This window comes from Panthera onca, chromosome A2, assembly GCF_046562875.1.
Source record: "Panthera onca isolate mPanOnc1 chromosome A2, mPanOnc1 haplotype 2, whole genome shotgun sequence".
In the NCBI taxonomy this organism is placed as follows: Eukaryota; Metazoa; Chordata; class Mammalia; order Carnivora; family Felidae; genus Panthera; species Panthera onca.
The window spans coordinates 21,797,162-21,823,307 of record NC_138340.1 but is presented as its reverse complement, the minus strand read 5'-3'; the positions used below and the strand labels follow the sequence as shown (position 1 = coordinate 21,823,307).

The window sequence follows — 26,146 nt, the reverse complement described above, 5'->3', positions numbered from 1 at the left end:
CCTCGCGGCGCCAGGCCTAGGCCCTGCCAGTCATCGCCGGAGCGGTAGTGCAACCCGTGCGTCTCCGCGACCGCGTCCTCGTCCTCCCCATCCGCTTGCCCGCCCGGCCGCGCCATGGAGGGCTACCATAAACCTGATCAGCAGAAGCTGCAGGCCCTGAAGGACACGGCCAACCGTCTGCGCATAAGCTCCATCCAGGCCACCACGGCGGCCGGCTCGGGGTGAGTGCCAGACGCGTGGCGGGGGAGGGCGCCGTTCCGAAGGCCACGGTAACTGGGGGCGCGCCAGCTCCGTGTCGCTCTGCACTAAGCCTCCTCGAGGGAGGCGGCCGGGTCGCGGTCAGGTAGCAGAGGCGCGCGCCTTGCAGGGCCCGGGCCGGAGGCGCCTCCCGCCGCGGCGCGCGCTCTCTGGCCTGCTTCCATCCGGTGGGCCGCGGCTCCCGCTGCGTCTCGGGCCCGCCCTGCCCCTCGCCGGGCGCCGGCTCCCTTGCTGCTCCGCGGCGCGCGGACTGCGCTTGGGAATCCGGAGCCGAGAGGGCCACTATTGTTGCACTGTGGCCGAGAGCCCGGCCCTGTGCCATGCGCTCTGCACGCGCGGCCCTCTGTGGGCGCCACCGCCAACGTTCCACCTTGCGGATGGGGAAACCGAGGCTCCGAGTTTGAGTCAGTTGCTCAAGGTGACACACGGCGAGGGCTGCAATTGAAATGCAAGCTGCCCTACGCGAGAGCGTCTGTTTTAACCCTTCATTTTGCAGGTTGAGTGGGGCTGGGCCCTCTCTCTGCCTCACGACCTCTCCCCTTCGCCTCTTCACGTTCCTGCCACCCTTGCTTTTGGGTCTGATTCTGGAGCAGGGGTCTGCTGAGATGCAGAGTGGGGAGGAAGTGGCCGTGTGGATGCAGAACCTCGGCACGCGGCGTGCAAGGGAGGTCTAAGACGTGACCTGCGGGCCGGAGGCGGGAGGAATGGGAGCGGGGATTTGGAAGGCTGAGAGAACCGAGGATAGAGGACAAGGTCCCAGGGCATGGCCAGCCGCCAGGGGCAGGGGCGGGAGGCCCATCCCCCAACATCCTTTCCCGCCAGGCTTTCTGGCTGAGAAGGTGCTGAAAGCTGCTGCTGATCCCAGGGAGCCACCTCCGAAGGTAGCAGGGACATAATGACAGGGCGCTGTGCTGCTGGAGGCAGTCGGTGAGGTCCGTTGAGAGGGTGGGCCAGTGAGTTAGTTACTCCACAGGCTTTCTCACTCTGTAAAATGGGAACAGTGGTAGCTCCCACTGAAACTGGGTGGTTTCAGGGATTCCAGCACCTCTCTTGGGGCCTGGCATGAGGCTGCAGAGACTGCCCTGTGCTGGATTGATGAAGTGATCTTGAGGGTTGGGTAGGGGTGATTTTCCAGGAATCTCTCCAGTCAAGCTGTGTGTTTAGAACAACCCCAAAATTCTGGCTTCTGGCCAGTGTCATACAGGGTACATTAATAAGTAAATCTCTTCTGACTTTCAGGATGGGTACTCACTCACTTTTTATGCCTTCAAGACCTCCAGTTCTCAGAAGGGATTAGACCTCCCCTGGCGGGCAGCTTCTCCTGCCCCCCCCCCCCCCCATGCATGCTTTAGAACTGTTATTTCTATCGGGTTTATGTCAGACTTGCCCATTCTGTGTGACGTCCCTTGCCTAGGCAAGGATTTGCCTTACTCGCAGTGCCTCTCCCCTGCCAGACACCTTGCAGTGCCCCTCCCCTGCCTGACACACAGTAGGTCTGCACACCTTGTGTTGCTTGCTGGGTACTACTAGATCTCCTTCCCTTGACCATTTCAGTGGGGTCATTCACCCTGCAGGGCCTTATTGATCCCTACTGTGTGCTAGGACCTGTCTAGCCAGGCTCTTGGGGATCTAGCTGCAGAGACAGCAGTTACCCGACTAAGTGGTGTTACATATCTGAGCATCTTGCAAGGCTAGATATGACCTGCAGACAATTGCAGGGTCCTGCCCCCAAATGGGTATCCCTGGCATGACACAAAGCATCCTTTATTGCTAATGTTGTCTCATGCGTTTTGAGAATAACCGTATGAGATAGATGCTGTTACCTGCACACTTTACAGATGAGGAAACTGAGTTTAGGGTGTTAAGTGAGCTGCCCAAGCTGCTCATTGGTGGCTAGCTATTCTGTGCTCCCAGTGAGGGGCTAGGGTTGATAGGAAGACTCACGGGGCTGGCAGGGAGTGCCAGGCTAGAGAACGGAAGTTGGGGAAAGGAGAAGGCCAGATGCAGTAATGGCAGGTATCAGTCAAGTCAGTCTGAAGGCACTTGGAGAAATGAAGTAACATTATAATGGAAGGGGCCTCCCAGGGGGAACTTGGAAAAGGGAAGACCGGGTGCAGTGATGGCAGATGTCACTCAGTCTGAAAGCATTTTGAGAGAAATAAGATAACATTACAGCTGTTGGGGGTGGGATCAGTGGCTCTCCTGGGTCTCTGTTACGTGGTTAAAAACCTACAGGAAGAAGATACAGTGTGTGGCCCTGAGAGACACTCAAGTTTACATTGTAATGCCTTTTGGAGAAACTCACTGATCTCAAAAAGTGTCCAGTTGCCAAAAGGAAAAAAAGAGCATAGAAGACATGATTCCTGTGTTGTTTGTGAGTGTGTAAAGACGCAGGAGAGACTTAGAGAAAACTTCTTTTTCAGAAGGAAGTAACACTGCTACACAACCCCTGTCACGAGGGGTGTTCGAGGGTGTGTGCTGAGCTCTGTGTGTGCACAAAAGATGGCAACAGAGGACTCTGGATGTTCACCTTGAGGCCCTACCCACTCCCCACAGGGAGTGAGGCCCTGGCCCAGTCTGGGCAGCAGCCACAGCCAAAGTGACCATCCCTTCGGGACACCCCTTTTCTGGGGAGCTTACGCCCTGGGGGAGAAACAGTGCTTGGGCCAGGTCTTTTCATGGCCCCCCACAGGGGCTGCGCTCACACGTTCTGGGTTCAGGAGGGTTCTGGATTCTCAGGAGCTTTCCCATTCCTCTGCCATCGCTGACCCCATGTCAGCTCCCCAGGCCCCAGGGAGTAAGGACACTGGCCTCTGTGTCAGAGGCGCTGAGGGACAGAGCCTCACAGAGGGCTCTTTGTGGAGGCAGCTTCAACAATGGCCAGGCTTCTCCGGGGTCCTATCCCTGCACATGCTGAGGGAACTGTGGCAGGGAGCCAGCTCATCTAGGCCTTAAAAAAGTGAAACCCGGTGGCCTTGTCAGAAGTGGCCTGGCTGCTGAGGCTGGTGATGAAGATTTTGTAGCTCTCATTGACCGGGGCTCTGGGCTGTGGCATTATCCAAATAGTGCTGAGTGCTGTTGGAGGACACCTTTAGAATTAGGCCTGAAGTGTGGGGTGGGGGGAGAGGGGGCATGATTTGTGCCTGTAGCGAGTCCCTTGGGTTCTGACCCACAGTGTTGGAAGGGATACCTGGGAATATAATGTCTGGCCAGACCTGGCTGGTGAGCAGAAGATGACAGGAACCTAACCCAGGCCCTGTTCTGAGCATCTGCAGCGTCCGACTTCAGCTCAGGTCATGATCTCCCAGTTTGTGAGTTCGAGTCCCATGTCCGGCTCAGAGCCTGGAGCCTGCTTCAGATTCTGTGTTTCAGTCTCTCTCTGCCCCTCTGCCACTTGTGCTCCGTCTCTCTCTGTCTCTCAAAAATAAATAAAAATGTAAAAAAAAAGAAAAAAAAGAAAGAAAGGCCCTTCCCATCCCAGGGAAGTTTCCCCATCTTGAAAGGAGAAGTCCTTAGGTGGTTTTCAAACTGGATCCCTCACGAGTAGCCTGGGGGAACGGACTGAGCAAGCTCTGGGGTCCTGCCATCTGCTGTTATGAGCTCCACTTTCTGGTAGTCCCTGTAACTTTGAAGTGACAGGAAGGACATACCCAGCTTTGGCATTCGAGGATGCTTTGGCTGAGTGCTCAGAGGGCCCCTTCATGGCCTAGGCCCTTTTGAGTCTCTGGCCCCATGTATGCCCTGTCTCTCTGGGCAGAAAGCTGCTGCCTGGGCCTCCTTTTCCTTGGGGCTGATTTCCACCCTATCCTGATGCTGACTGAGGCAAGAGCACACACAGCCCGTTGAGATTTCCCCAGCAGCAGCATTTCCCAACACAGTGTGAAAACACCAGCCTAGAGTGACTCAGTTCTTCGCCTAAGTGACCTTGGAACTCAGCAGTGCTGGTGGTCAGTGTTTCTTGAAACCAAGAACCAGCTTAAGGTCTGACTGAGATGTTCCATGGTTTCCCGTCAGCTCTGAACGCATTGTGGCCCCTGTCACAGCCCTGGTCCCTGGGCTTTACTTCCTTAGGCAGCTCTGTGGTCACTAGAGCCTGGGTCACAGCATCTGGAACTTCCACAGCTGTTTGCCCCGGATGCCTGGAGTGCCCTGAGGGTGGGGGCCTGCCCGGAGGTCTCTGTGCTCTTGCACTGACCAGTAAGGCAGAGTCTGCTCAGGCTGTTTGTGGGGGTCTAGGTGAATGACTCCAGCGGCAGGTGGGCCCGGCTGGCTGGGCCTGCACGGTTTGGGCTTCTTGTTCAGAAGTTGCACTTGTGGCCTGAATGGATCTCTGAGGGCTGTACGACGGGACAGGAAAACGCGGACATTCGAGAACTTCCTCCACTGCGGGCTCCCCACCCCTTTTCCTCCTTTGAAAAACAAATCTGGGGGCACCTGGGTGGCTCAGTTGGTTAAGTGTCCGACTTCCATTCTGGTCACGGTCTCACGGTTGGTGAGTTCGAGCCCCACAGCAGGCTCTGCGCTGACAGTGAGGAGCCTGCTTGGTACTCTCTCTGCCCCCACCCCCACCGCCTCTCTGCCCCTCCCCTGTTCACTGTCTCTCTCAAAATAAATAAATAAACTTAAAAACAATCTGCAACAGCTCTATTGGGTATTATATGCAAATCATAACATTTTAAGTGTACAGGTCGTGGCTTTTAGTAAACTTAGTAAATTAACCGTGATTGATCATAAGTTTTAGGACACTTCATCATTCCTAAAATGCCCCTCTTGCTCATTTGCACACACTCCCAGCTCCCAGGCGACCACTAATCTAGTTTCTGTAAATTTAATTCTTCTGGGCATTTCATATCCGTGGAATCATACATAATGAGATCTTTAGGGTCTGGTTTTTTTCACTTAGCATAATGTCTGGAAGGTCCTGCATATTGTAGCATGTGGCTGCAGCACTTAGTTATTTTTGTTGCTGAATGTTCCATTGTGCAGGGATATACCACATTTTATCTGTTTAGCAGTTTCTCTTAGTATTTAATTTTTTTTTTTAACATTTATTTATTATTGAGAGAGAGACAGAGCATGAGTCAGGGAGGAGCAGAGAGAGAGGGAGACACAGAATCCGAAGCAGGCTCCAGGCTCTGAGCTGTCGGCGCAGAGCCTGATACGGGGCTTGAACCCACAAACCACAAAATTACGACCTGAGCTGACATCGGATGTTTAACCAGCTGAGCCACCCAGGCGCCCTGATTTTCTCATAGCATTTGCTTTTGTCCTAGCTCTTCTGTTGGTAGACTCTGTGACCTTGGGCAAGGCACTTCCCTTCTGTGAGCCTTAGTGGTTCCATACTCAAAATGAGGAAGAGGTTAACTTCATCTCTGATATGTTAAGTGCAAATATCGAACAACTGCCATTTTTCTGTGCACTGTGCCCAGCTCTTTACACATACACTACCTCATTCCGTGAGGTTCTGTTACTATCTCCATGTTTACCGAGGCTCAGAGAGGTCACATCCTTAGAGGCTGAGGGCCAGGATACATCATTTATTCATTTGTGCATTGTATGCCAGTAGCTGTTCAGGCCTGAGGATACGACAGTGAAAAGGCTCAAAGTCCCTGCCTGCCCGGAGCTTGTGTTGCAGTAGGATAGACAGGCAGAAAATAGGCATGTGATGTCAGGTGGTGGCAAGTGTCAATGCGGGGAAGAAGAGGTCTTTTTATTTAATTTATTTATTTGTTTATTTATTTATTTAGAGAGAAAGAGAGAGAAAGAAAGAATCTTAAGCAGGCTCCATGCTCAGCACGGAGCCCAACACAGGGCTTGATCTCTTGACCATGAGATCATGAGCCGAAAATCAAGAGTTGGACGCTTAACAGACTGAGCCACTCAGCCGGCCAGAAGAGGTATTTTTAGATAATGTGGTCAGGTAGGGCTTCTCAGAGGAGGTGGCATGGGATAAAGCTGGGAAAGTCTGGAGGCAGTCTTTCCAGGCAGGAGCCACCTAGGACCGTCTGGGAACAGAAAGAGGTTAGGACTGCTTTCAAGGTTCACTTCCACCTTGCACCCTGGGATTCCCTCCTGAGTATTTTTGTTTAAATAAATATATGCCTAAACAAGAATATAAATAATGCTGGGGCACTTGGGTGGCTCAGTCAGTTGGGTGTCTGACTCTTGATTTCAGCTCAGGTCATGATCTCAAAGTTCATGACCTGGAACCCCACATTGGGATTCTATCTCCTCTCTCTCTGCTCCTCCCCTCCCCCAAATAAATAAACTTTTTTTTAAAGATATATAAATAATGCACATGTTATAAATAATACACTGTATGCGCCTACCACCAGGCTTAAGAACCTAGGACATTACAGTGCTTTAACATTCCTGGGTGTCCCTCCTCCTCCAGAAAGAGCTACACCCTGAATTTTGCATTTTCAGCCCATTATTTTCCTTATTGTTTTAAAATATTTGTATATCTCTGTAAGTAGGATGGTCTTCTCTGGTCTGCAGATCCTTCTGTAGTGCACTTTGCTCACATGTGGGTGTTGGGTCTGTGTCATTTGCTCATTGTCCCTGTGCTGCAATGTATTCCCTTACCTGAGCATAATATGATGAGTCTATTTTGTTGATGCACACATGGGTGGCCTCCAGGAGTGGCCATTGTAAACGATGCAGGGACAACTCCTGTGTTTCCTAGAGGACACATTTTGCTGGGGGAACGTTCCTACTAGTGGAGTTGCTGGGCCTTAGTGAATGTGCATCTGCAGCTGCTAATTGGTTTCTTTGTAACAATTCAAAGATTACTTGGGTTTTCTATTTCTTCTTGAGTCAGTTTTGATAAGTTATTTTTTTCTTAAACATTTTCCTGTTTTGAAACTTATTTGCATCATGTTGTTTAGAGTATTGTATCATCTGGTATGCCTGTCCTTCCGCTTCTGACACTGGCCTTCTCTTTTTCTGGATCTTGCCTTATAAGAAGTTTTCTAAATTTGTACTCTTTTGTTAAGAGCTATCTCTTGGCTTTGATTTTTTTTTTTTCTTATTGTATATTTGCTTCCTGTTTCATGAATTTCTATTTTTTATTATCTTTCTACTGTCTGAGCTCACTCCATTTTTCTAACCTTCTAAGTTGTTTCTTGACTATGGGTTTTCAACACTTGTGATTTTTACTTTCTTCATTGGGTACTTACTTCCTCCTCACAGTAGATGACTTCCTTTGTACTTTTACACGTTGGGGTCTCCCTTGGTGAGGCTGTTTGGCATCCCTGGTTTGTTCTTTTGCTGAGAAGCCTTGTGACTCCTTGTGATTTGGCCCAGCTTGAGTATGGGTGGAGAAGCGTCATTTTTATGGAGACTCGAAGCCATATTGATAATGGAGAGTAGCCTAGTCAGAGGGGTGAGGGACCTTCTCTGCACTTTTCCTGCAGAGAAACTGGTGAAGATATGGAGTGCATGCTAAAGGGAAGAGGGGGAACACCTGGAAGAATGTGTCTTCTGCTAAGTGGGACCATTGAGACACTTATCAAGCCTTACTCTAAGCAGCCAGTGCCCCCTTCATAGGTTGAACAAATCGAGACTGAGAGTGGACCGTTTACTTTGGACAAACTTGTAGTCCCCATGCGTCACAGGGAGTAGGATGTAGAGTACCCTACAGCCCCCCACCCGTCTCTAGCCAGTCCCGCCCCCCACCCGTCTCTAGCCAGTTTGTATCCATGCGTGTGTCACAACACCAGGGGTGGGGCCTCCACCCCCAGAAGTCTGCCCCCAGGCAGGCGGGGGTTGCTGGGAAAACTCAGGCTCTGAAGCCACAGACTCCATACACTTTGGTCCCTGAAGTCCCTGTAGTAGGTTGAGCTTACAAGTAACCATCTCCTGTGTGCTCAGCACTCTACAGTTTACAGCCACATCTCAATCTTTGGCTTGTTTCTTTCCTCCTGCCTGCCGCATGGTCAGCAAGGCGTCATGGTCCCAGCCAGCACGTGAAGAGTTGGAGTAGCACTGAGAGGTTTGGCATCAGGTCCTCCAGCAGATGGTGTGGCCAGTGGTGACAGATGCATTATGTTACCAGGCCTCCCGGCACCCACCCCGCCTCCCACCACAGCATCCCCATTCACAAGTGAAGGACCTGAGCCTTGGGGAGGTGAAGCACTTGTTCTTTCTTTACTCTGTGGGTACCAGGCCAGCAGTGAGGCTTGGATGCAGGCTTTGGAGGGAATAACACTGTAGGCTCACTCACCATGGACCTAGCAAGGAAGGGTTAAAATCAACACTCTTCAGCTTCTGGTGTGTCTTCACAGCTGACCTTCTGCCTCCCTCCGCGTCTCCTCTGCCCAGGCCTGGGCATGAAGCCCCTGTGGGGAATGTCACCTGGGTTCACATGGTGGGCGGGGCGGGTTGAGCTGTTGCACCTGCCTTCCTTCCTTCTTCTCTGAGAGGTTGGCCCACTCTCCACCCGCCTCCTTCCCCAACTTCTCATCATGGGGTCATAACTTCCGAAACATGGGGTCCTCAGAGACTGGGCCACCCTGGGAGGCTCGGGAGGCCTGACATCAGCCTAACTGGTGTTGATGGGGATATCCTCCAGCTGAAGGTCAGCACAGGAATGAGGGAGCGGGGTTCCTGCCGGCAGAGCAAGGTTTCCTATTTACATCTCCTCACCTCCCTCTTTCAGGCCTAGTGTCTTTTCCCCATGACCAGGAGTTCATAGAGATGGCTAAGTATAAGATGATTGTGTGCCGGGAATGTGGTACTAAACCAGCATGGGCAGTTCTGGGTTTCTCTACTAATGTGTCTGCGCTGGGAGTGACTCACCCCCTAACCCAGTGGGGGGAGCAGACTGGCAGGGGAGGAGGGAGGTGCGCGTGAACTCCAGATGTTGCATGCCCCCTTGGGTTTGGCATTGGGCATGTTTCCACGTGGACCTCCGAGCAGCATCAGAGGGCTATGCTAAGCTGCATGGAGTGGGTGGCTGGGAGGCACTGGGCTCTGAGGCTAACATATTGACAAAACTGTGGACAAGGGAGGCTTCTTCAGGACCAGCCAGGAATTACAGCATGTCCCCCAGTCTCTAGCCCCAGTGCTGGGCTAATTGTGTGGGGCCCAAAGAGACCTGAACAACTCTCAGCTAAGGTAGAACCTTTGCACTTTCTGTTGTTAACACAGGTTGTTATTTGCTCTCTCAAGTAACTGTATTTCATAGAGCAAGAGGCTAAAGAAAGGGGAGACCCCTTGACCCCACCACTCCAGGGCCGGAAGGGCAGTCTCTTGTGTCAGCACCCCCTGCAACCCTTGTCATAGAAAGGGTTTTCATTTTTTCATGATCTTAGCCTTTGTGGAAGATGAGATTATATGTTTTGCTTTTAAATTCTGCACAAAGGCTTGGCTTTTAATGGCTATACCAGCTTTTAAAATGCCCGTTGAAAAGCTTCCAGGTAACCAGTGATGTCTCGGAGAGCCCGAAGCCCCACTTTTCCGACTGCTGACCCCATGGACTGAGGCTGCTGGGAGATTTGTATTCATTCTATGAGCCTTACTACCTCACCCCCCTGCCCATGGCCTGAGAGAGCCAGCACGCTTGGCAGCCTGGAAGGGCAGGGTATCCCTCACAAGTGGGCACCGTCCTGAGCAGTGCCTCCGGGATATAGCTCACGGGTCGGACATAAAGGGGTCACTGCTTCCCGGTTGCTGAGCTCTCCCAACTGCTGTTAGGAGCCGTGAGGTAAGAACTAGGCTCTAGTTTCCAGCCTCGACACTGCCTTGCACCGGGTCTATTCTGGGCCCAGTCTCCAGGGCCCCTTCTTTCTTATTCTAGTCTGGCCCCAGAAATATTCAGTTGCTGTGTCTCTGGGGATCTGGACTCTTGGGCCCCAGGAGGGTGAGACCCCGTGCCACCAATACAGCATCCTTGAGACCCCGTGCAGCCCTCCCAGGAATAGGAGCACGTGGCTCTGATTAGCCAGGCCTGTGACTCCTTAGCACATGCACCCCCCAGGACCCCATATGTGGGCCTGAGGTGAGTGCTGTAGGTCAGAGGCCCAGGGCCATGATGCATGCGTCTGTCTCTCTCCTGGCCCACAGCCACCCCACGTCATGCTGCAGTGCCGCGGAGATCATGGCTGTCCTCTTTTTCCACACCATGCGCTACAAGCCCCTGGACCCCCGGAACCCTCACAACGACCGCTTTATACTCTCCAAGGTAGGAGCCCAGCCTGCCAGCCTTCTCCTGGGCCAGGTGTCTCACGGGCCCTGGAATGGTGAGAAGGTGCCAGCAGCGAGTGATCTCCAAGGGGACCTACCCCCTAGTGTAAGCCTGGCCCTGGCCCACCCTCTCCACCCACGCTCCTTGTCCACCGGCTCGGCCCAGCCTGTCTCTTGGTGTCTTTGTCTGTGCTGACCCAGCTGGCACACTAAATCCATGTTAAGAAATAAACAGCTGTTGATAGGGGACCGTGAGAATGATCTGCCAGGTGTTCTCCCCTGTTTCGTGTCAACAGGTAGGACTCAAGTCTATGTCTGGGGTACAGCTTTGTGGCTTTGTGCACACATCTTTCTGTGCTGGGCCAGCACTCCAGGGCCACTGTGTGCTCCCTGAGGAGTGGCGCACCACAGCAGGGTTTGGGATGAGCCGCCCTGTCCTGCCACTCACTCATGAGAATCACAGCCACAAACTATTCCACAGACCCCTGAAATCCACCTGTACCCAGCTCTGGCCCTGTGGCCTCTGGGCTCCCAGGGTAGGCATGAGAGCTTAGAAGGCTGTCCAAGTCTGCTCACATGCCAGAAACCAGGGATTAGGGCTGCCGGCTGTCTGCTGGGGATTTGGCATCGACCGGCCCCACAGCTGTGCTCCCCCTGCACCTGTCCCGGAGCCCACTCGGCCTTGGCTGTGGGAGCTTTGAGCTGGAGTGGGATGAAGGGGGAATGTGGCCTTCACTTGCTACTGCCCTGGAAGGGCCAGCGGGATCGGCCAGGCCCCGCTTTCAGTGTGTGGCAGGAACAGCCCCCAAGTCTCAGCTCCCCAGCTGATGCCCCCTCCACCGTTGATCCCCTGGCAGGGCCACGCGGCTCCCATCCTGTATGCTGTATGGGCTGAGGCCGGCTTCCTGCCTGAGGAGGAGCTGCTGAACCTGAGGAAGATCACCTCTGACTTGGACGGGCACCCTGTTCCGGTAAGCAGCCCCCACCTCGAGCAGCACAGGCCTCTGTCTCCACTTCCTATTTTTCAAGGGCTGTGGGAAAAGGGGGCAGGGTGCTCACCGAGAAACCAATGGTGTGGAAAGGGGGAAGAGGGCGTTGAGGTGAAGACGGAAGGATGTAGTGGGGGTTTCCAGGGCACAGTCTTCACCCCAAGCTGGTCCTTAAAGACAAGCAAGGCGTTTTGAGGCCCCAGCCCAGGGATCAGCTGCAGAGACGACCTCTCCTCAGGCACCACACATCCAGCCTCCTTGCCCCGCTGGGCTTCCCTGGCTGTGCAGACAGGTCCACCGGGAAGTCAGTGAGGGTGTCACAGCAGGATGCTGGTGACACCCCAGGGAAGGGTCCCAGCTTACTCCTTGAGGTGCTGGCTCCTGCGAATGTTCGGAATTCGTGGGTCACCATGAAAACTCACCCCTGCCCCTCCCACCGAGCCGGGCACCCACAAGGGTCAAATGTTTCATCAGTCTTGTCATAGACTCCTCCCGGACACTGTGTAGTAAGGTGGGTGATGTGGGAGCCTGAGGTCACACAGCAACCTTGTGGGCAGGGCTGGCACAGTTACCGTTACAGGAGAGTGAGAGGTCACACCCTGGGTGGAGGCTGCCTGCCCTGCACCTGGATCAGCGGTGGGGGAGGGCGGGCCCAAAACCGGGTTCTGGGAGGGTAGTTGGGAAATGCTATTGCCTGCTGTTTCCCCTGTGAGTAACTGTGGCTCTCTGCTATGACAGAAACAAGCTTTCACCGATGTGGCCACTGGCTCCCTGGGCCAGGGCCTTGGGGCCGCTTGTGGGATGGCCTACACGGGCAAATACTTCGACAAAGCCAGGTAACACTCGCACTCCCCAAATGCTACCCTCAGTAGTTTTGGGAGGGGTCCTCAGTGGCCCGCCTTACCGTTGCACCCAGGTACCTCCTCTTGGGGTGGGGAATAGAAGCTGAGTAACCATGCATGTGGGACCATGACCGGCCCCATTTCTAGATGAGGAAATAGGCTCATAGGAGCAGAGACATGCTCAGTGTCCCTTCCTAGTGACGGCAGGGCCAGGAGTGCACCGAGAGTCATTGGGCTGGTGAATTCCTGTGGCATTCCCCAAGACCAGCATCTGGACCCTGAAGTCTCAGAAGGCCCCACCCCTCCGGTGTCTGGCCACATGCCCAGGCTCGAGCCACATGCCTTCATCGTGGGGAAGGAGATTATGTGTTCTGCAGGGTTCTGGGCATCCCTGAGCCCCACCTGTCAGCCAAAGAAGAAACAAACACTGGGGAGATTGACCTGCAGAGGGTGGGCAGAGAGGTTTGCCCCTTCAGCCCAGGGACGTGTGGAGGAGAACCCCCTTGCGCCAGATCTCAGTCACAAGGCTATGTAGTGTGGCCAGATTGGGCCTGCAGACCGGTGTCTTTATTGGTAGGAGGGGAGAAGTGTTGGCTGCATCAGATGGTTCCTTCATTCCTTTATTGACTGGGACCCTGTGCAGTGCTTTCTAGGGTTTCACCTTGATAAGCCCCCTGTGGGCTGGGTGGTGACATGACTACACTTACCCCTCTCACAGATGGGAAAACTGAGGTAAAATACTTTCCTAGTGGTGGCGGCAGGATTTGCACCCAGGACCAGCATCCAGAGTGTATTAAGAGGCCCCAGGCTGCTCTGAGGAGCCCGAGGGAAGCAGATTCTGGGAGCCCGTGAGTAGGATTCCTGGAGGAGTCCCTTCCCCAGTGCCCTGCAGTCCACTGGCAGGACAAGGACCACAGCCAGGGCAGTCAAGAGGGTATGGTGGTCACTGTGGATCCAGTGAAGAGAAGGGCTACAGAGAGCCTCATAGGATGTGACACTATGTGCAGGGGAAGGGGCTCCTGAGACCACTCTCCAGGAGGTGAGCTGAGGCTGGGGGCTTTCAGACCCTCTTGGGGCCAAGCTCAGCTCCACCAGAAGTGATTCACCATGAGGTGAAAGGCACAAAGAATGGGATGTATGTTTAAGAGTATTTTATTTGGCCCAGAACCAGAGATGTGAGTTAATTATTCCCTACAGATGCTTGAAATAATTCCCTGTGAAGGGTCATTTCCTGACCCTAACATAATGGAACAAGCCAGTGTAGGGAGAAGGGGTTTAGCTGGGTTCTCAGCAGCCAGGGCTGGCTAAGGCTCAGGCCCTTAGACTGTACCTTGTCGGGAGCGGGCGGGGATGTCAAGGGAATTACCCGGCTCCGGGAGGTAGCGGCCTGATCGAATAGATCTGGCCTCGGGTCACGTCTCTCCTGTCATTCAACCAAGAAACATACGTCAAGTTGGCTCACTTTCATTTCTCTTTTAAATAATTTTGTTTGAGTTGTCGAGTACAGTTACAGCTCATGTGAAAAATATGGAACAGCATTAAAAAGAAATGAACCATTTTCCTAGTCTCAGCTACCTCCCATTTGAATCTCATTTAATGTACCATATTTCCTCCATGTTATTGAGAGAAGAAACTTAGAAATTTGTAATCTTAGTATGTATACAATTTTACATTCTGCTTTTTAGAAAAATCTAAGCATCGTGAATATTTCTCCCTTAACTGTCAAGAGCTAGTTTTTTGCTTTTTTTTTTAATGTTTATATTATTTTTGAGAGACAGAGAGACAGAACACAAGCGGGGAAGAGGCAGAGGGAAAGGAGACACAGAATCCAAAGTGGGCTCCAGGCTCTGAGCTGTCAGCGCAGAGCCTGACGCGGGGCTCGAACCCACAAGCCATGAGATCATGACCTGAGCCGAAGTCGGATGCTTAACCAACAACTGAACCACCCAGGCGCCCTGAGAGCTAGTTTTAATGATTGCGTAGTGTTCTCTTTTATGGATATAAACCTGTTAGGCAGTCCTGTTGGACATTTGAGGTGCTCTTCAGATAACTTCTGCAGCAAAGGTAGGCCTCTCTTTAGGGTTCCTTCTCTTCAGGGTAGTTCATGACCGTGGGCATTTGCAGCCCCCTCTCCAAATCTAACAACTTCAGTACAGAGCCTCAGGGTTAGCCCCAGCTTCTGTGGGGCCCCTTTCCTGCTCATGGGCTGCCAAGTGTCTCCTCAGGACCTTAGCACGCCCTCCTGATCTGAGCCTGAGGCTACGCTCCACCCTTGGCCCCAGTGTGACTTCCCTAGAAGTGGGCTTGGCCTTGGGAAGGCAGCCAGTGTGCTTCCGTGCAGTCTCCTGGGGAAGTCAGGTTCCCTACCAGTCTCCATCAGGCTCCTCACTTTCTGGAGCTTCTGTACCAGATGCAACCCCTGCAGCATCTCTGGGCCCCCTTGCAGCCTGCAGAGGGGACAGGAGACCAGCGTGGGGACAGAACACAGCTTCAGACAGGCCTCTTCGAGTGTGGGCCCTGAAACTCCTGCTCTTGGCCCAGGACCCAGCGGCCTGGCCTGCTGGAGGCCACAGAAGGGAAGGCACAGGCAGAGGGAGGATGCTGGAGCCCTCCCTGACCTGGCGGCCTGCAGAAGTGCTGAGTCATGCTGACAGCACACCCCGGCTGTCCCCGCCTCTTTTCCAGCTCCCCTGCCTTGGCCTGGAAGTCGGAGGCCCTGAAGCTAGAACAGTTCAACTGCGGCCCACTCCAGGGCTTGCCTGCTGCAGCAGCAGGCAGCTGTGTCCCCTCTGAGCCTCACTCCCTGGGGCCACACAGCTGGACCCCAGGCCAGGAAAGGGAAGGATCTCCATGTCCTGTCACTGCTTCCTCTGTGTGTGTTCCTAGACAGCAAGGAATGAAGTGTGGGCTAAGGTCCCCAGCTGCGTGATCTTTAGACAAGACCCTCGATTTTTGAGCCTGTTTTCTTGTCCGTGTGATTTGGGAACAGCAAGTACGCTTACCTCAAGGACAGGGCTACTCAGTACAGGGAACCTCTAGGTGCCACACACAGGCCCGTGGATGATGAGGTCATTGGATCTAACGCCTGTGGCCGCTGTCCCTCAGCCACCTCCATCCCCCCACATCTCAGAGTCTCTGAACTGGTGTCCCTTCCTCTAGCCTCATCCCCTTGGCTCCACCCTCCCTGGGATCTAAGGAAGGCTCTGTTCACTAGGTAACTTGCCCCCAAGTTCAGTGCTCTTTTTATCAGGTAGCACTGCCTTTGAAGCCATCATGGTTGCCTTGTGGACTCAGGACAAGGCCCCCAGGACAGAGAAAGGGCTGGGCCTAGCGTGAGTCTTGGGGTGAGAAGCAGCCTTGGAGCCTCAGGGAGAGCCCATCCTAGGAGCACTGTTCCCACCGTGATCCCGGTCCTCAGATGCCCCTGTTAGTGACCCTTCTCTCACCTGACAAATTGCCCTGGGATGCTCCTGGTGCCATGTCTCGGCCTCCCCATCCTGCCCCTGGGATCGAGTCCCCAGGGCTCCCCAACATTACTAGTTCCTGGGCAGGTGGAGAGAAGTAGACCCACCCCATGCAGGTGTCTCAAGTCCCGTGTCCCCAGTGAGAGTAACCCCACCAACTGTTCATTTACTCAGCAGAGCCCTGGGTGTGGCCCCAGCTGGGCAGCAGGGACCTGACGGATGGCACTGTCGGATGTCTTGTGCGGCTGCTGTGCCCTTCTCTGGGGACAGCTCTCCAGGAGGGATGGGCTGGGAGCACGGGGCCCCGGATGAGGGGTTAGCCTCTGACCCACTTCCTTTCTGCAGCTACCGCGTCTATTGCATGATGGGAGACGGGGAGCTGTCGGAGGGCTCTGTGTGGGAGGCCATGGCCTTCGCCAGCATCTACAAGCTGGACAACCTGATTGCCATTCTTGACATCAACCGCCTGGGCCAGAGCGACCCCACCCCGCTGCAGCACCAGGTGGACGTCTACCAGAAGCGTTGCGAGGCCTTTGGGTAAGTACAGGGAGGGCTGTGGCCTGAGCACGCTCACGGCAAAGGAGCCATCCCAGCTGGAAGCTTTTCAGGTTCAGGGGCTGAGTCAGCTGCGAGCCAAGCCCCATCTAAAGAAGGTGTCTGTTTTTCAGCGTTCGACTCAAAATTTCAGACTTAAACTAGCAACCCAGGCCTCCAGCTGGAGTTGTGGGCTGAGGCCCAGTGTGAGTGAGTTCCTTTATTGGCGAGGCTGTGGGACATGATAGTTCTCGAGGGGTTTGAGCATCCGTCCGGTGGCTACTACCTGTGCGTGGCCCTAGCCAGCCTGAAGGGCAGAAGCAGGCCCCCTCTCCTGGTGAAGTGGGAAACACGGGGTTTTCAGATTTCCTCAAGGGGCCATGAATGGTTGGGAATTTGGGGTCACGTACTCCCAAGCAGGGAGATCATCTGGGTGGGTGTTAGCCAAGGGGGGGCTCTCACCTCAGTGTCCCTCCCCTGACCCAAATAAAAGCTGTGCTTGGTTGAGGCTCTAGGGAACCCAGGCCCCCGCACTCATCCTCTGCTGAGGAGGCCCTGGGCTGGGGCTGTGCACGGTTCCAGGGGCCAAGGGCCTTCAGGGCCGCTCTTGTAGAGGAGTCTACCTGGCAGAGGTCAAAGGTGGGATTGCAGTCTGTGGTTACATAGCAGCCACAGGTTGTTCTCTCTGGTGACTGACCTGACAGAGGAGGACACTGGGCCACCGGTGTCTCTAGAGCCTCCCCAGGCTGTGTTGGCTGGGGACTTGCAGCATAACCCTGGCAGTGTCCCTGGGTCTGTGTCCATAACCTGTGTCCACAAGTCCTGGTTGTGTCAACAACTTGCATTGTGAACTTGGGCAGGCAGGCTTGTTCCATCCTCGGTGCCTCAGTTCATGTGTCTATAAAATGGAGGAAACAGAGTACCTGGGTGGCTCAGTCGGTTAAGTGTCTGACTTCAGCTCAGGTCATGATCTCGTGATCTGTGAGTTGGAGCCGTGCGTCGGGCTCTGTGCTGACAGCTCAGAGCCTGGAGCGGTTTCAGATTCTGTGTCCCCACCTCTCTCTGCCTCCCCCCTGCCCCATCTCTCAGAAATAATAAACACTAAAAAAAAACATCTTTACATTAAAAAAAAAAAATGGGGGAAACAACAGTACCCAGCCCACGGGATTGTGGTGAGGCTGCAGGGGGTTCATATGTGCGGTGCTCGGTGAGTGCCCACAGAGTGCACACTCAGGACACGTTAGCTGCTATCTTATTGCTACTAATTTTATTGCTGTTGATTGCTACTGGAGTCCCAGAAAGGAGGGCCTAAGAGAGAAAGTTCGGCCTGTCCAGGCTCCTTCCCTTCTATCTTTGTCAGCCTGGCTCACTTTGTGTTTCCAGCACCACATCCAGCATTTATGGAGTGATGAGATGTGTTCCCTGAATAAAAGGCCAACAGCAGACACATTCCAGACCCAGTGCATTGTCCCCAATGCAGCTTTCAGGAAATGAGTAGATTTCAGGGAAACCAGTAGATCAGAAATAAAAGAGAAAATAAATGGACCAAGCTTTGCAATACTTAGGAAAGAGAAAGAAAATCTATTCAGAGGCAAATAAGAGGAAGTAAAAGAATGTGTACAAAGGAGAAAGAAAAAGAGAAAATGAAACCAAAAGTGGGAAAGAAAGTCCAAAGTCTTTTTTTTTTCTTTTTTTAATGTTTATTTTTGAGAAAGAGCAAGTGGAGGAGGGGCAGAGAGAGAAAAGGAGACAATCGGTAGCAGGCCCCTGGAGGTTGGTGCAGAGCCTGATGTGGAGCTCGAACTCCCTAACCACGAGGTCATGACCTGAGCTGAAATCAAGGGTTGGATACCCAATCGACTGAGCCACCCAGGCGCCCCTGACACTCTTCAGTGTTTCCCAGCCTATGGCTGTGCAGCAGAGTGAGGGCAGCCCCTCGGGGGGTGGGCCCCGTCCCTCACTGCTCACTCTCCTTCCTCTGTCCCCAGCTGGCACACCGTCATCGTGGATGGACACAGCGTGGAGGAGCTGTGCAAGGCCTTTGGCCAGGCCAAGCACCAGCCGACGGCCATCATCGCTAAGACCTTCAAGGGCCGGGGGATCTCAGGTCTGTCTGCACACCCTGCCTCGCTCACCCCACCCCTGGGACCAGGCCCTGTGGCCAGCGGAGGCAGTAGGGCTTTCCACAGGTGGGGGTGGTCTCTGAGGTCCTGTGTCTGGGGTAGTACTGACCCTTTGCCACCTTACACCGCATGCACCTGTCTGGGGAAGGGGAGGCAGGCGATGCTGTGCTCTGAGAAGTGACTCAGTGGTCAGCGTGGCTGAGCCAGGATTGAAGCCCAGGTTGGGCAGGAGGAGAGGAGGGCCTGCAGGAGGACTCACGAGTGACACAGTCCCCCACACCTTTCCTGGTTGTCATTTGCACGGCATCCTTGGCAGCTCTCGCCGTCTGCCCTGAGTGGAAGGGCTGGCACAGAGGGCCCAGAGAACCTGGGAAGACCGGGTAAAGTGCGTCCAGAGTCCTGTATGAGCAGAGGGCCTAGAAGGGTCTGGAAGATGTTCCTGGCTGGGCCTGAGAGCATGATGCAGGTGTAAGCCTCCTCCCCAGCACTCAGGCTCCTGGGGCTCCAGACCCCTCAGGCTGAGGCAGCCCTGGCCCATGGTAGACATGGGAAAACATGGCTAGAAGTGGTCAGGGAACTTGCCCAGGGACATGGGGCCTAACTGTAGACCTCGGGCCAGCTTCCCTGTGCCACGCACTGTGGCAGCCCACCTGCCCACGTGGACTCAGGAAATGAGGACAAGTACTGCTGTGTGGGAGAAGGTGCGTGGGTCTGGAGCCTTCTGGTAGAGGGTGGACATCAAGGAGAAGACCCCTGGGTATCCTCCCCACCCCAGTCCTGCTGCCTGGCACTGATGCCTCAGGTGTTACCATCAAGTGGGATCTGGAAACCGCAAAGCTTCTGGGGCAGCGGTGGTCTGTGGGGGTGCTGCATGCTATGTGGGAGGGTCAGTCCTTGGCTCTGCCTGGGCCGCAGTGACCTCAGAGGAGGGGGCTCTTAAGCCTTGCTGGTCCTCACACAGCAAGGCAGCATGGTGAGGAACGCGCCTGGGTGCCATTCTGCTGCACACCAGTGTGTTGGGTGACCTTGACCGTGCTCCCTCTGCTCTGGGCCTCAGCTTTGCCTCTCTCATGGGCAGCATTCCTCCTGACCAACCCATTCAACAAACTGAGTAGGTTTCTACAACAGATCCCTCCCTGCAGGTAGGGAGGCAGTACAGCAGCCCATGCATGCTCCCCTCCCCCATTGGCTGTGGGCTCCTGGAGAACTGCCGGCTACTTGGTGGGCACCAGGCATGTGGACTCCTGGTCACCACGACCCTCTTTTCCTGACCCCCGTAGCTCCCAGTACAGGGCTCTGCCTCACTGGGGCAGCATCCTTCCTGCCCTGTATTTTCCCCTCCAGGGAGGCCTTCTGGCCTGCCCTCAACTGGTGGAGCAGTTTCCTGGCCCACGGGAACTACTGTCTTACTGGGCCCTCTGCCCTCCTCTGTTGCACCCACAGGCATAGAGGACAAGGAGGCTTGGCACGGGAAGCCCCTCCCCAAAAACATGGCCGATCAGATTGTCCAGGAAATCTGCAGCCAGATCCAGAGCACGAAGAAGATCCTTGTGACTCCCCCACAAGAGGATGCCCCCTTAGTGGACATCACCAACATCCGCATGCCCAGCCCACCCAGCTACAAAGTTGGCGACAAGGTACAGAGTTGGGCCTTGCTTTTCTGGCCTGGCTGGCGTGGTCGTTGTTCTCTGGTTTCCAGAGCCTGGGGCTGAGATGTGTCTCTGGGAGGCTCAGAAAGGGAGAGAAGAGGGATTTGCTGGTGAGGAGGAACCCTGAGGTGTTGGTCCTGCCATCTCCTCCGTGGGGACTGCCAGCTCTGGAACTATTTACCTGCACAGGCTCAGAGAGGACAAGAGACTTGCCCAGTCACACAGCAACCTACTGGCAGTGCTGGGATCAAAGCCCACAGCACCTGAGTGTCTCTCCATCCCTGGCCCTTCACCCTGAGTCCCTAGGTCTGAGCTCAGGACTCTTCCCCCCCCCCCCACCCCCACCCCCCACCCTCTGGTGTGTGGCCTAGCAGAGCCTCAGCAGGCCTATCCTGCTCCAGGGCCCTCCCCTGTGTGAACCATTACCAGGCTTTATGACTCCCAGGCCCTCTGTGTATTCCTGTGTGGAGTGGGGTAGATTCATGGACCTCTGTCACAGGAGTGGGGGGATCTGTTAGAACATCTGCAGCTTGGAGGGCTCACAGCTGGGCTCAGGACAAGAGGCTGCAGGCACTTCCAAGACCTGTAGAAGTTCTCATTGGCAACCTTACAGAACTTAAATTTCCATGGGACTGGGTGTTGCCGGGCCTCCTTTTTCTGCCCCTATTGTTCTCCTTTTCCTCCCTAAAAGCTGCAGCCCCTCCGCTGAGGCCAAGCCAGGCTTCAGGCCATCCCGGTGCTCAGAGCCCTCATGCTCTATCCCCCACAGATAGCTACCCGCAAGGCCTATGGACAGGCCCTGGCGAAGCTGGGCCGCGTCAACGACCGCATCATCGCCCTGGATGGGGATACCAAGAATTCCACCTTCTCAGAGATCTTCAAAAAGGAGCACCCAGACCGATTCATTGAGTGCTACATTGCTGAGCAGAACATGGTGGGTGCTGGGGTAGGCAGGCGGGCACAGGGCCAGCCACAGCCTTGGGGCTGAGGTCCTCCTGTTCCCCTGGGGCAGCTATGTTGGCAGTGTTAGGTGCCTGCTGGAGGCCATCCCAGGGAGACCACAGGAACCGCCAGGACCCGGCATTGACCTCGAGTACTATAGTGGCAAGGGAGAGGGATGTGCCCGTGATCGTCGGGTGCACATATCCCGGATGAGGGTACAGACAGGAGCTGAGTGAGGCTGAGATCGCGCGCAGGAAATGCGGTGTTGAGGCCACGCGTGCTGGTGAAAGGTGTGCGAGGCCTGTCTCTTGGGGTAAAGGGCCTTCCAGGTGGTAGGACAGGCACAGTCACAGGCTGGAACATAATGGGTCCAACAGCCCTGGTCCTCTGGCCAAACTGCCCAGCCTGGCCTACAAGCCCCCAGCGACTGGGAGCTTCCTCTGTCTGAAGGCCGTCTGTCCCTACCCTATCCAAAATTCTTTCTCCCGCTGAAGTTCTGTCTCTGAGGCTTCTAGTCTGGGCAGCTGGAGGGTCCAGACTAAACTGGCAGGGTGTGTGGGCTGGCGTGGGCCCAGGGGCTGGGGAAGGAGGACTCACATCAGGAGGCAGCCAGTTTGGAACCACTGCCTGCATTCGGTGCTTCTAAGCAGGGATTTGGGTCTGGAACTTCCTCAGGCATAAAGAGGGTTGGGGAGGACTGGTGTCTGTAGAGGGCTGGGGGTTGGCCAGGAAGATGGGGCCTGGGGTTTTGCAGAACCCCAGGAAAGAACATCTGTGTCTAAGTTTATTAGCCTACCCTCTGCAAGGTCTTGCTTATTTGCTAGAAAAAAAATCCCCAGGAAAGTAATTTTAAGAGAATTTTTGACATGGCTATTCCAAGTCAAAGGAGTTTGATGTTCAGAGACAGACTGTGGAATCCGTGGGTACCCAGGGATCTCTTGCATGGGGAGAAGGGAATTCACTTACTAGGATGACTGAATCCTCCGACCCTCAAGAGGGGTGAGACGTTCTGGGCTCTCCGGCCACCCTCTCCCCCCTCTTTGGGGCCGACACTGACCACCCCCCTACCTGCTTCCCAGGTGAGTGTCGCCGTGGGCTGTGCCACACGCAACCGGACAGTGCCCTTCTGCAGCGCTTTCGGGGCCTTCTTCACACGGGCCTTCGACCAGATTCGCATGGCGGCCATCTCGGAGAGCAACATCAATTTCTGTGGCTCCCACTGTGGTGTGTCCATCGGTGAGTTGAACGGGGCCAGGACGCTTGCACCTGTAACTTCCCCAGACTTTCAGATCAGGAGGTTGGGGATACAGGATTCCATTCCATGGGTGGGGGGCTTATTTCAGTTGTATCCTTTCCCACACCCCAGGGGAAGACGGGCCCTCTCAGATGGCTCTGGAAGATCTGGCCATGTTTCGGTCAATCCCCACTGCAACCGTCTTTTACCCAAGTGATGGTGTGTCTACGGAAAAGGCAGTGGAATTAGCAGCCAATACAAAGGTTGGTCACATGGCTATTCTTTTTTTTTTTTTTTAAATGTTTGTTTATTTTTGAGAGCAAGTGGGACAGAGGATCTGAAGCGGGCTCCATGCTGACAGCAGAGAGCCTGATGCAGGGCTTAAACCCACAAACCGAACCACGAGATCACGACCTGAGCCAAAGTCAGACACTTAACCGACTGAGCCACCCACAGGGCCTGGTCGGTCACGTGGCTATTCTTGACCAGTATGGGCGGGTTGGTGTCAGCATGCCAGCCAAGAGCTGGTCTGGTCATTGACTGCCCCACAGTGGTGTCTCCTGAGCTTGCCACTGGTGTTTGTAGTTTGTAGAGGTTAGATCAGGAAAAACACAATACACATGCCCCTTCCTGCCGCATAGCAGACATTGCTAACCCATCCCTATACTCTCCCCACTGAGAATCTGCAGCTCCTGCACCATCGGGCCGTTGACGCCTGTCTGCTCCGCCAAGCTGGGCTCTCCAACACCGAAAGAATGGGCTGAGTAATATGGTTTGGACCAAGAGCCACAGTGCCGTAGACTGGGGTGCCCCCATGGGTCCCCTTCCTCTGCCAGATGCCTTCTGGGGGAAAGCCCGACTTAGAGACCAGCCTACCTGAAAGAACAGCCATTTTCTGTCTGGGGCCTGGGGCTGGCCAAGCTGCTGGGCTGCTCTCGCTCAGGAGGAGTGTCTGGAGAGGTCCACCCTGTTGAGGAATGACAGTCCCTTTTCCTACTGGAGGGGCAGCCAGCATGAGGTGGCTTGTCACACACCCATGGGGGGACAGCATGGTGGAGATTTGCAAATGAGGAAGGCTGGCCTTTCTAGAAGGAATCCACTCCCTGAGGTTGGCCGCGCCGCATCCTATAATCCTTTGTCATTCTGCTCTGTTCCAGGGTATCTGCTTCATCCGGACCAGTCGCCCAGAAAATGCCATCATCTATAACAGCAATGAGGATTTCCAAATCAAACAAGCCAAGGTCAGTGCCATACATGGCCCTGGTGAGATCCCCAAAGCATGCCCGAAGCCAGGGCTCATCCCAGGCCACCAATCCCTGAGCCTCATTGGCATCCATGTCCTCCCCAGGTGGTCCTGAAGAGCAAGGATGACCAGGTGACTGTGATTGGGGCCGGGGTGACCCTGCACGAGGCCTTGGCTGCTGCCGACCTACTGAAGAAAGGTGAGCAGGGAGGGACCCAGCAGGTCCCAGATCAGGTGCTGATGGTGTACTAGGTCTTGGGGGTGAGAATGAGTCTCCTCGAATTAAATGGTAGTGATAAAAGCCACCTTTTGAGCACTTGTGACTATGTGGCCAGCATGATGATAAACGCTGGGGCTGCAGTGGCCATAGGCCCAGGGCCACGGGGCAGGACTTGAGGTGCCTCAGCACGGTGGTCAGAGCAGAGGTCTAGAGCCTGCCAATAGGCCTGAATTGCCACTTAGTGGGGGCACTGGTTATTAAGCATCACCATGCCTCAGTTTCCCCACCCATAAAATAGAGATACTGTTTCCTTCCCGGTGGGGCTATCCTGAGGATTTAATAAATGTGACCTAGCATTGTTATCACTGCAGGCTCACAGATGTTAGCTACTGATACAGTAGGGGAATTAGCCCCCACCCACACCGCAGAATCGCAACAGACGCCTCGTCGTAGCTGTGCTGAGCAGGAAGGAGAAGGCAGACATGGGTGTCCTTAGGAAAATGACCTCAGATGTGGGTAGGAACTGATAAGCAGAGAGGCCCAGGCAGAAGGAACAGTGTGTACAGAGCTCCAAGTTGCTGGAGAGAAGCCAGGGGCAGCCCAGCCCTGTCAGGGATGGAGACCCAGGGGGAAGACTTGAAGCAGGCACGGGACAGTCAGACTTGTCCTTCTGAGGCCATTCTGCTGGGTCCCCGCCTGACCTGGCACCTGGGCCTGCAGCCACTGCACCCCGTGAGCCCTGGCCCTGTCTCGCGTCAGACACCTGGAGCTGTCCTCTGGCTTTCCCTGTATCTTCAAAGGCACCTGGGAGGATGAAGCAAAACTGTGCAGGTCCCTGCTGTGCCACTCCACACTCTTTGGTGGTGCAAAGGCTGAGATCTCCTGACCCAGGATACGAGGGAAGAGAGGGGCGCTTCTGTTCCCCGAGACCAGATGCTCCTAAACCAGGGAGTGCGGGATGCCAGAGGATGTGGGCATCACAGATCAGCAGAGATAGAGGGCAAGCCACTGAGGGTTGGCAAACACTAGCCAGGTGGAGGGAACAGAGGGACGGAGGATGCAGGCCTGTAACTGTGCAGCGACTCTTCAGACACCTCCGCCTGCCCCCACCTATCAGAGGACACACCCACAGCATCCAGCACATTTGCTCAAACCGCGCCCTTGTGTTTTCTCCCCTCACAGAGAAGATCAACATTCGTGTGTTGGACCCCTTCACCATCAAGCCCCTGGACAGGAATCTCATTCTCAGCAGCGCCCGAGCTACCAAGGGGAGGATCCTCACCGTGGAGGACCATTACTACGAAGGTGACGAGCCCGAGCTAGAGAGGCAGGGGCAGACGAGTCAGGGGAGGGCCAGGGCCACAGGACCACAGTCAGAGGGCTGGACGTCTCTCCATCCCCCGCCCCAGGAAACCCAGAGCCGTCCTGCGGAGCAGCTAGTACTTGACCTCTTAACGGGCCCCAGGCTTGGCCAGGGACCCAGCAAACGCAGCTGCTGGTGTGGCTCCTTGGAGCCCCTGCCTCCCAGGGAGCCCGTGAGGATCTTGACCTTGCCTCTAAGAGTAGAAAAGGTGGCCTGTGTCCCTGACATAGTTGGGCGTTAAGGCTGTTGTACAGGATCGCACTGGGAAAGCAACACAGAATCTCTGTCTTGTACGGTCCTGTGCACAGCAGCCCCTCACTAGCACACTCCATGTGTCCTCCAGGACAGGCTTCACGCCAGGGGAAGAGATGGGCCTAGTCTCTGGGGTCAAGTCCAGATGCTCATTCGTTTATAACCGCTGCCCAGAGGATGGTGTTAAAAACGATACAGAGGCTGCATTTGGGCCTATGACAAAACATAAGTATCGTGAGTGATTGGTGATGTCTGCTCTGGCCGCAGGCCCGGAGGAAGGTGTATGTGTGCGGTCTCTGTCATCCTTGGGTAAAGGAATAAACTCAGATTAGCAGAGGGCCGGGGAGGAGGTGCCCACTGCTCACCCTGAGGCCCACATCACCTGACTCACCTCCTTTCCTTTACCCAGGTGGCATAGGTGAGGCAGTGTCCTCCGCCTTAGTGGGTGAGCCTGGCATCACTGTCTCCCGCCTCGCCGTTGGCGAGGTACCAAGAAGTGGGAAGCCAGCTGAGCTGCTGAAGATGTTTGGCATCGACAGGGATGCCATTGCACAAGCTGTGAGGGACCTTGTCGCCAAGGCCTAGTAAGGGTAAAGTGTGCAAAGGGTTCTACACATTCCCGAGATTCTGGCAAAGGTGCTCAAAGATGTAGTGAGAGGATAATAAATTTATGTTTTGAGAAAAAATGAATTATCCCTGAAGTGTTTATTTGACGTGAATGCAGCCAGTGCTGGTAGAGGGCGAGGGAAGGCATCTGGGTCTTGGTCAGTCACCTCCCCTGGGCCCAGCATCTGCCCTCAACCGCCAGAACTGCTCCTGCCCCCAGACACTGCCAGACAATATTAAAC

The 26,146-nt window shown here is 54.8% G+C and overlaps 1 protein-coding gene across 3 annotated transcripts; it reads left to right on the top strand.

Moving 5' to 3' along the window:
* TKT (transketolase) lies at positions 1-25,984 on the top strand. Of its 3 annotated transcripts, XM_060631291.3 has the most exons (15): positions 7,984-8,386; positions 8,918-8,963; positions 10,324-10,441; positions 11,301-11,414; positions 12,171-12,268; positions 16,084-16,275; positions 18,261-18,379; positions 19,839-20,032; positions 20,814-20,978; positions 22,066-22,222; positions 22,353-22,483; positions 23,378-23,461; positions 23,569-23,662; positions 24,866-24,988; positions 25,708-25,984. In XM_060631291.3, the coding sequence occupies exons 1-15, from the start codon at positions 8,305-8,307 to the stop codon at positions 25,881-25,883; spliced, it is 1,893 nt and encodes a 630-aa protein (XP_060487274.1). In that variant the 5' UTR covers positions 7,984-8,304; the 3' UTR covers positions 25,884-25,984. The 3 variants fall into 3 exon arrangements, with proteins under 3 accessions (XP_060487272.1, XP_060487274.1, XP_078299077.1); XM_060631289.3 differs by lacking the exons at positions 7,984-8,386; positions 8,918-8,963 and adding an exon at positions 1-221; XM_078442951.2 differs by lacking the exon at positions 7,984-8,386 and having other exon boundaries at positions 8,941-8,963.
* Positions 25,985-26,146: the final 162 nt, after the last annotated feature.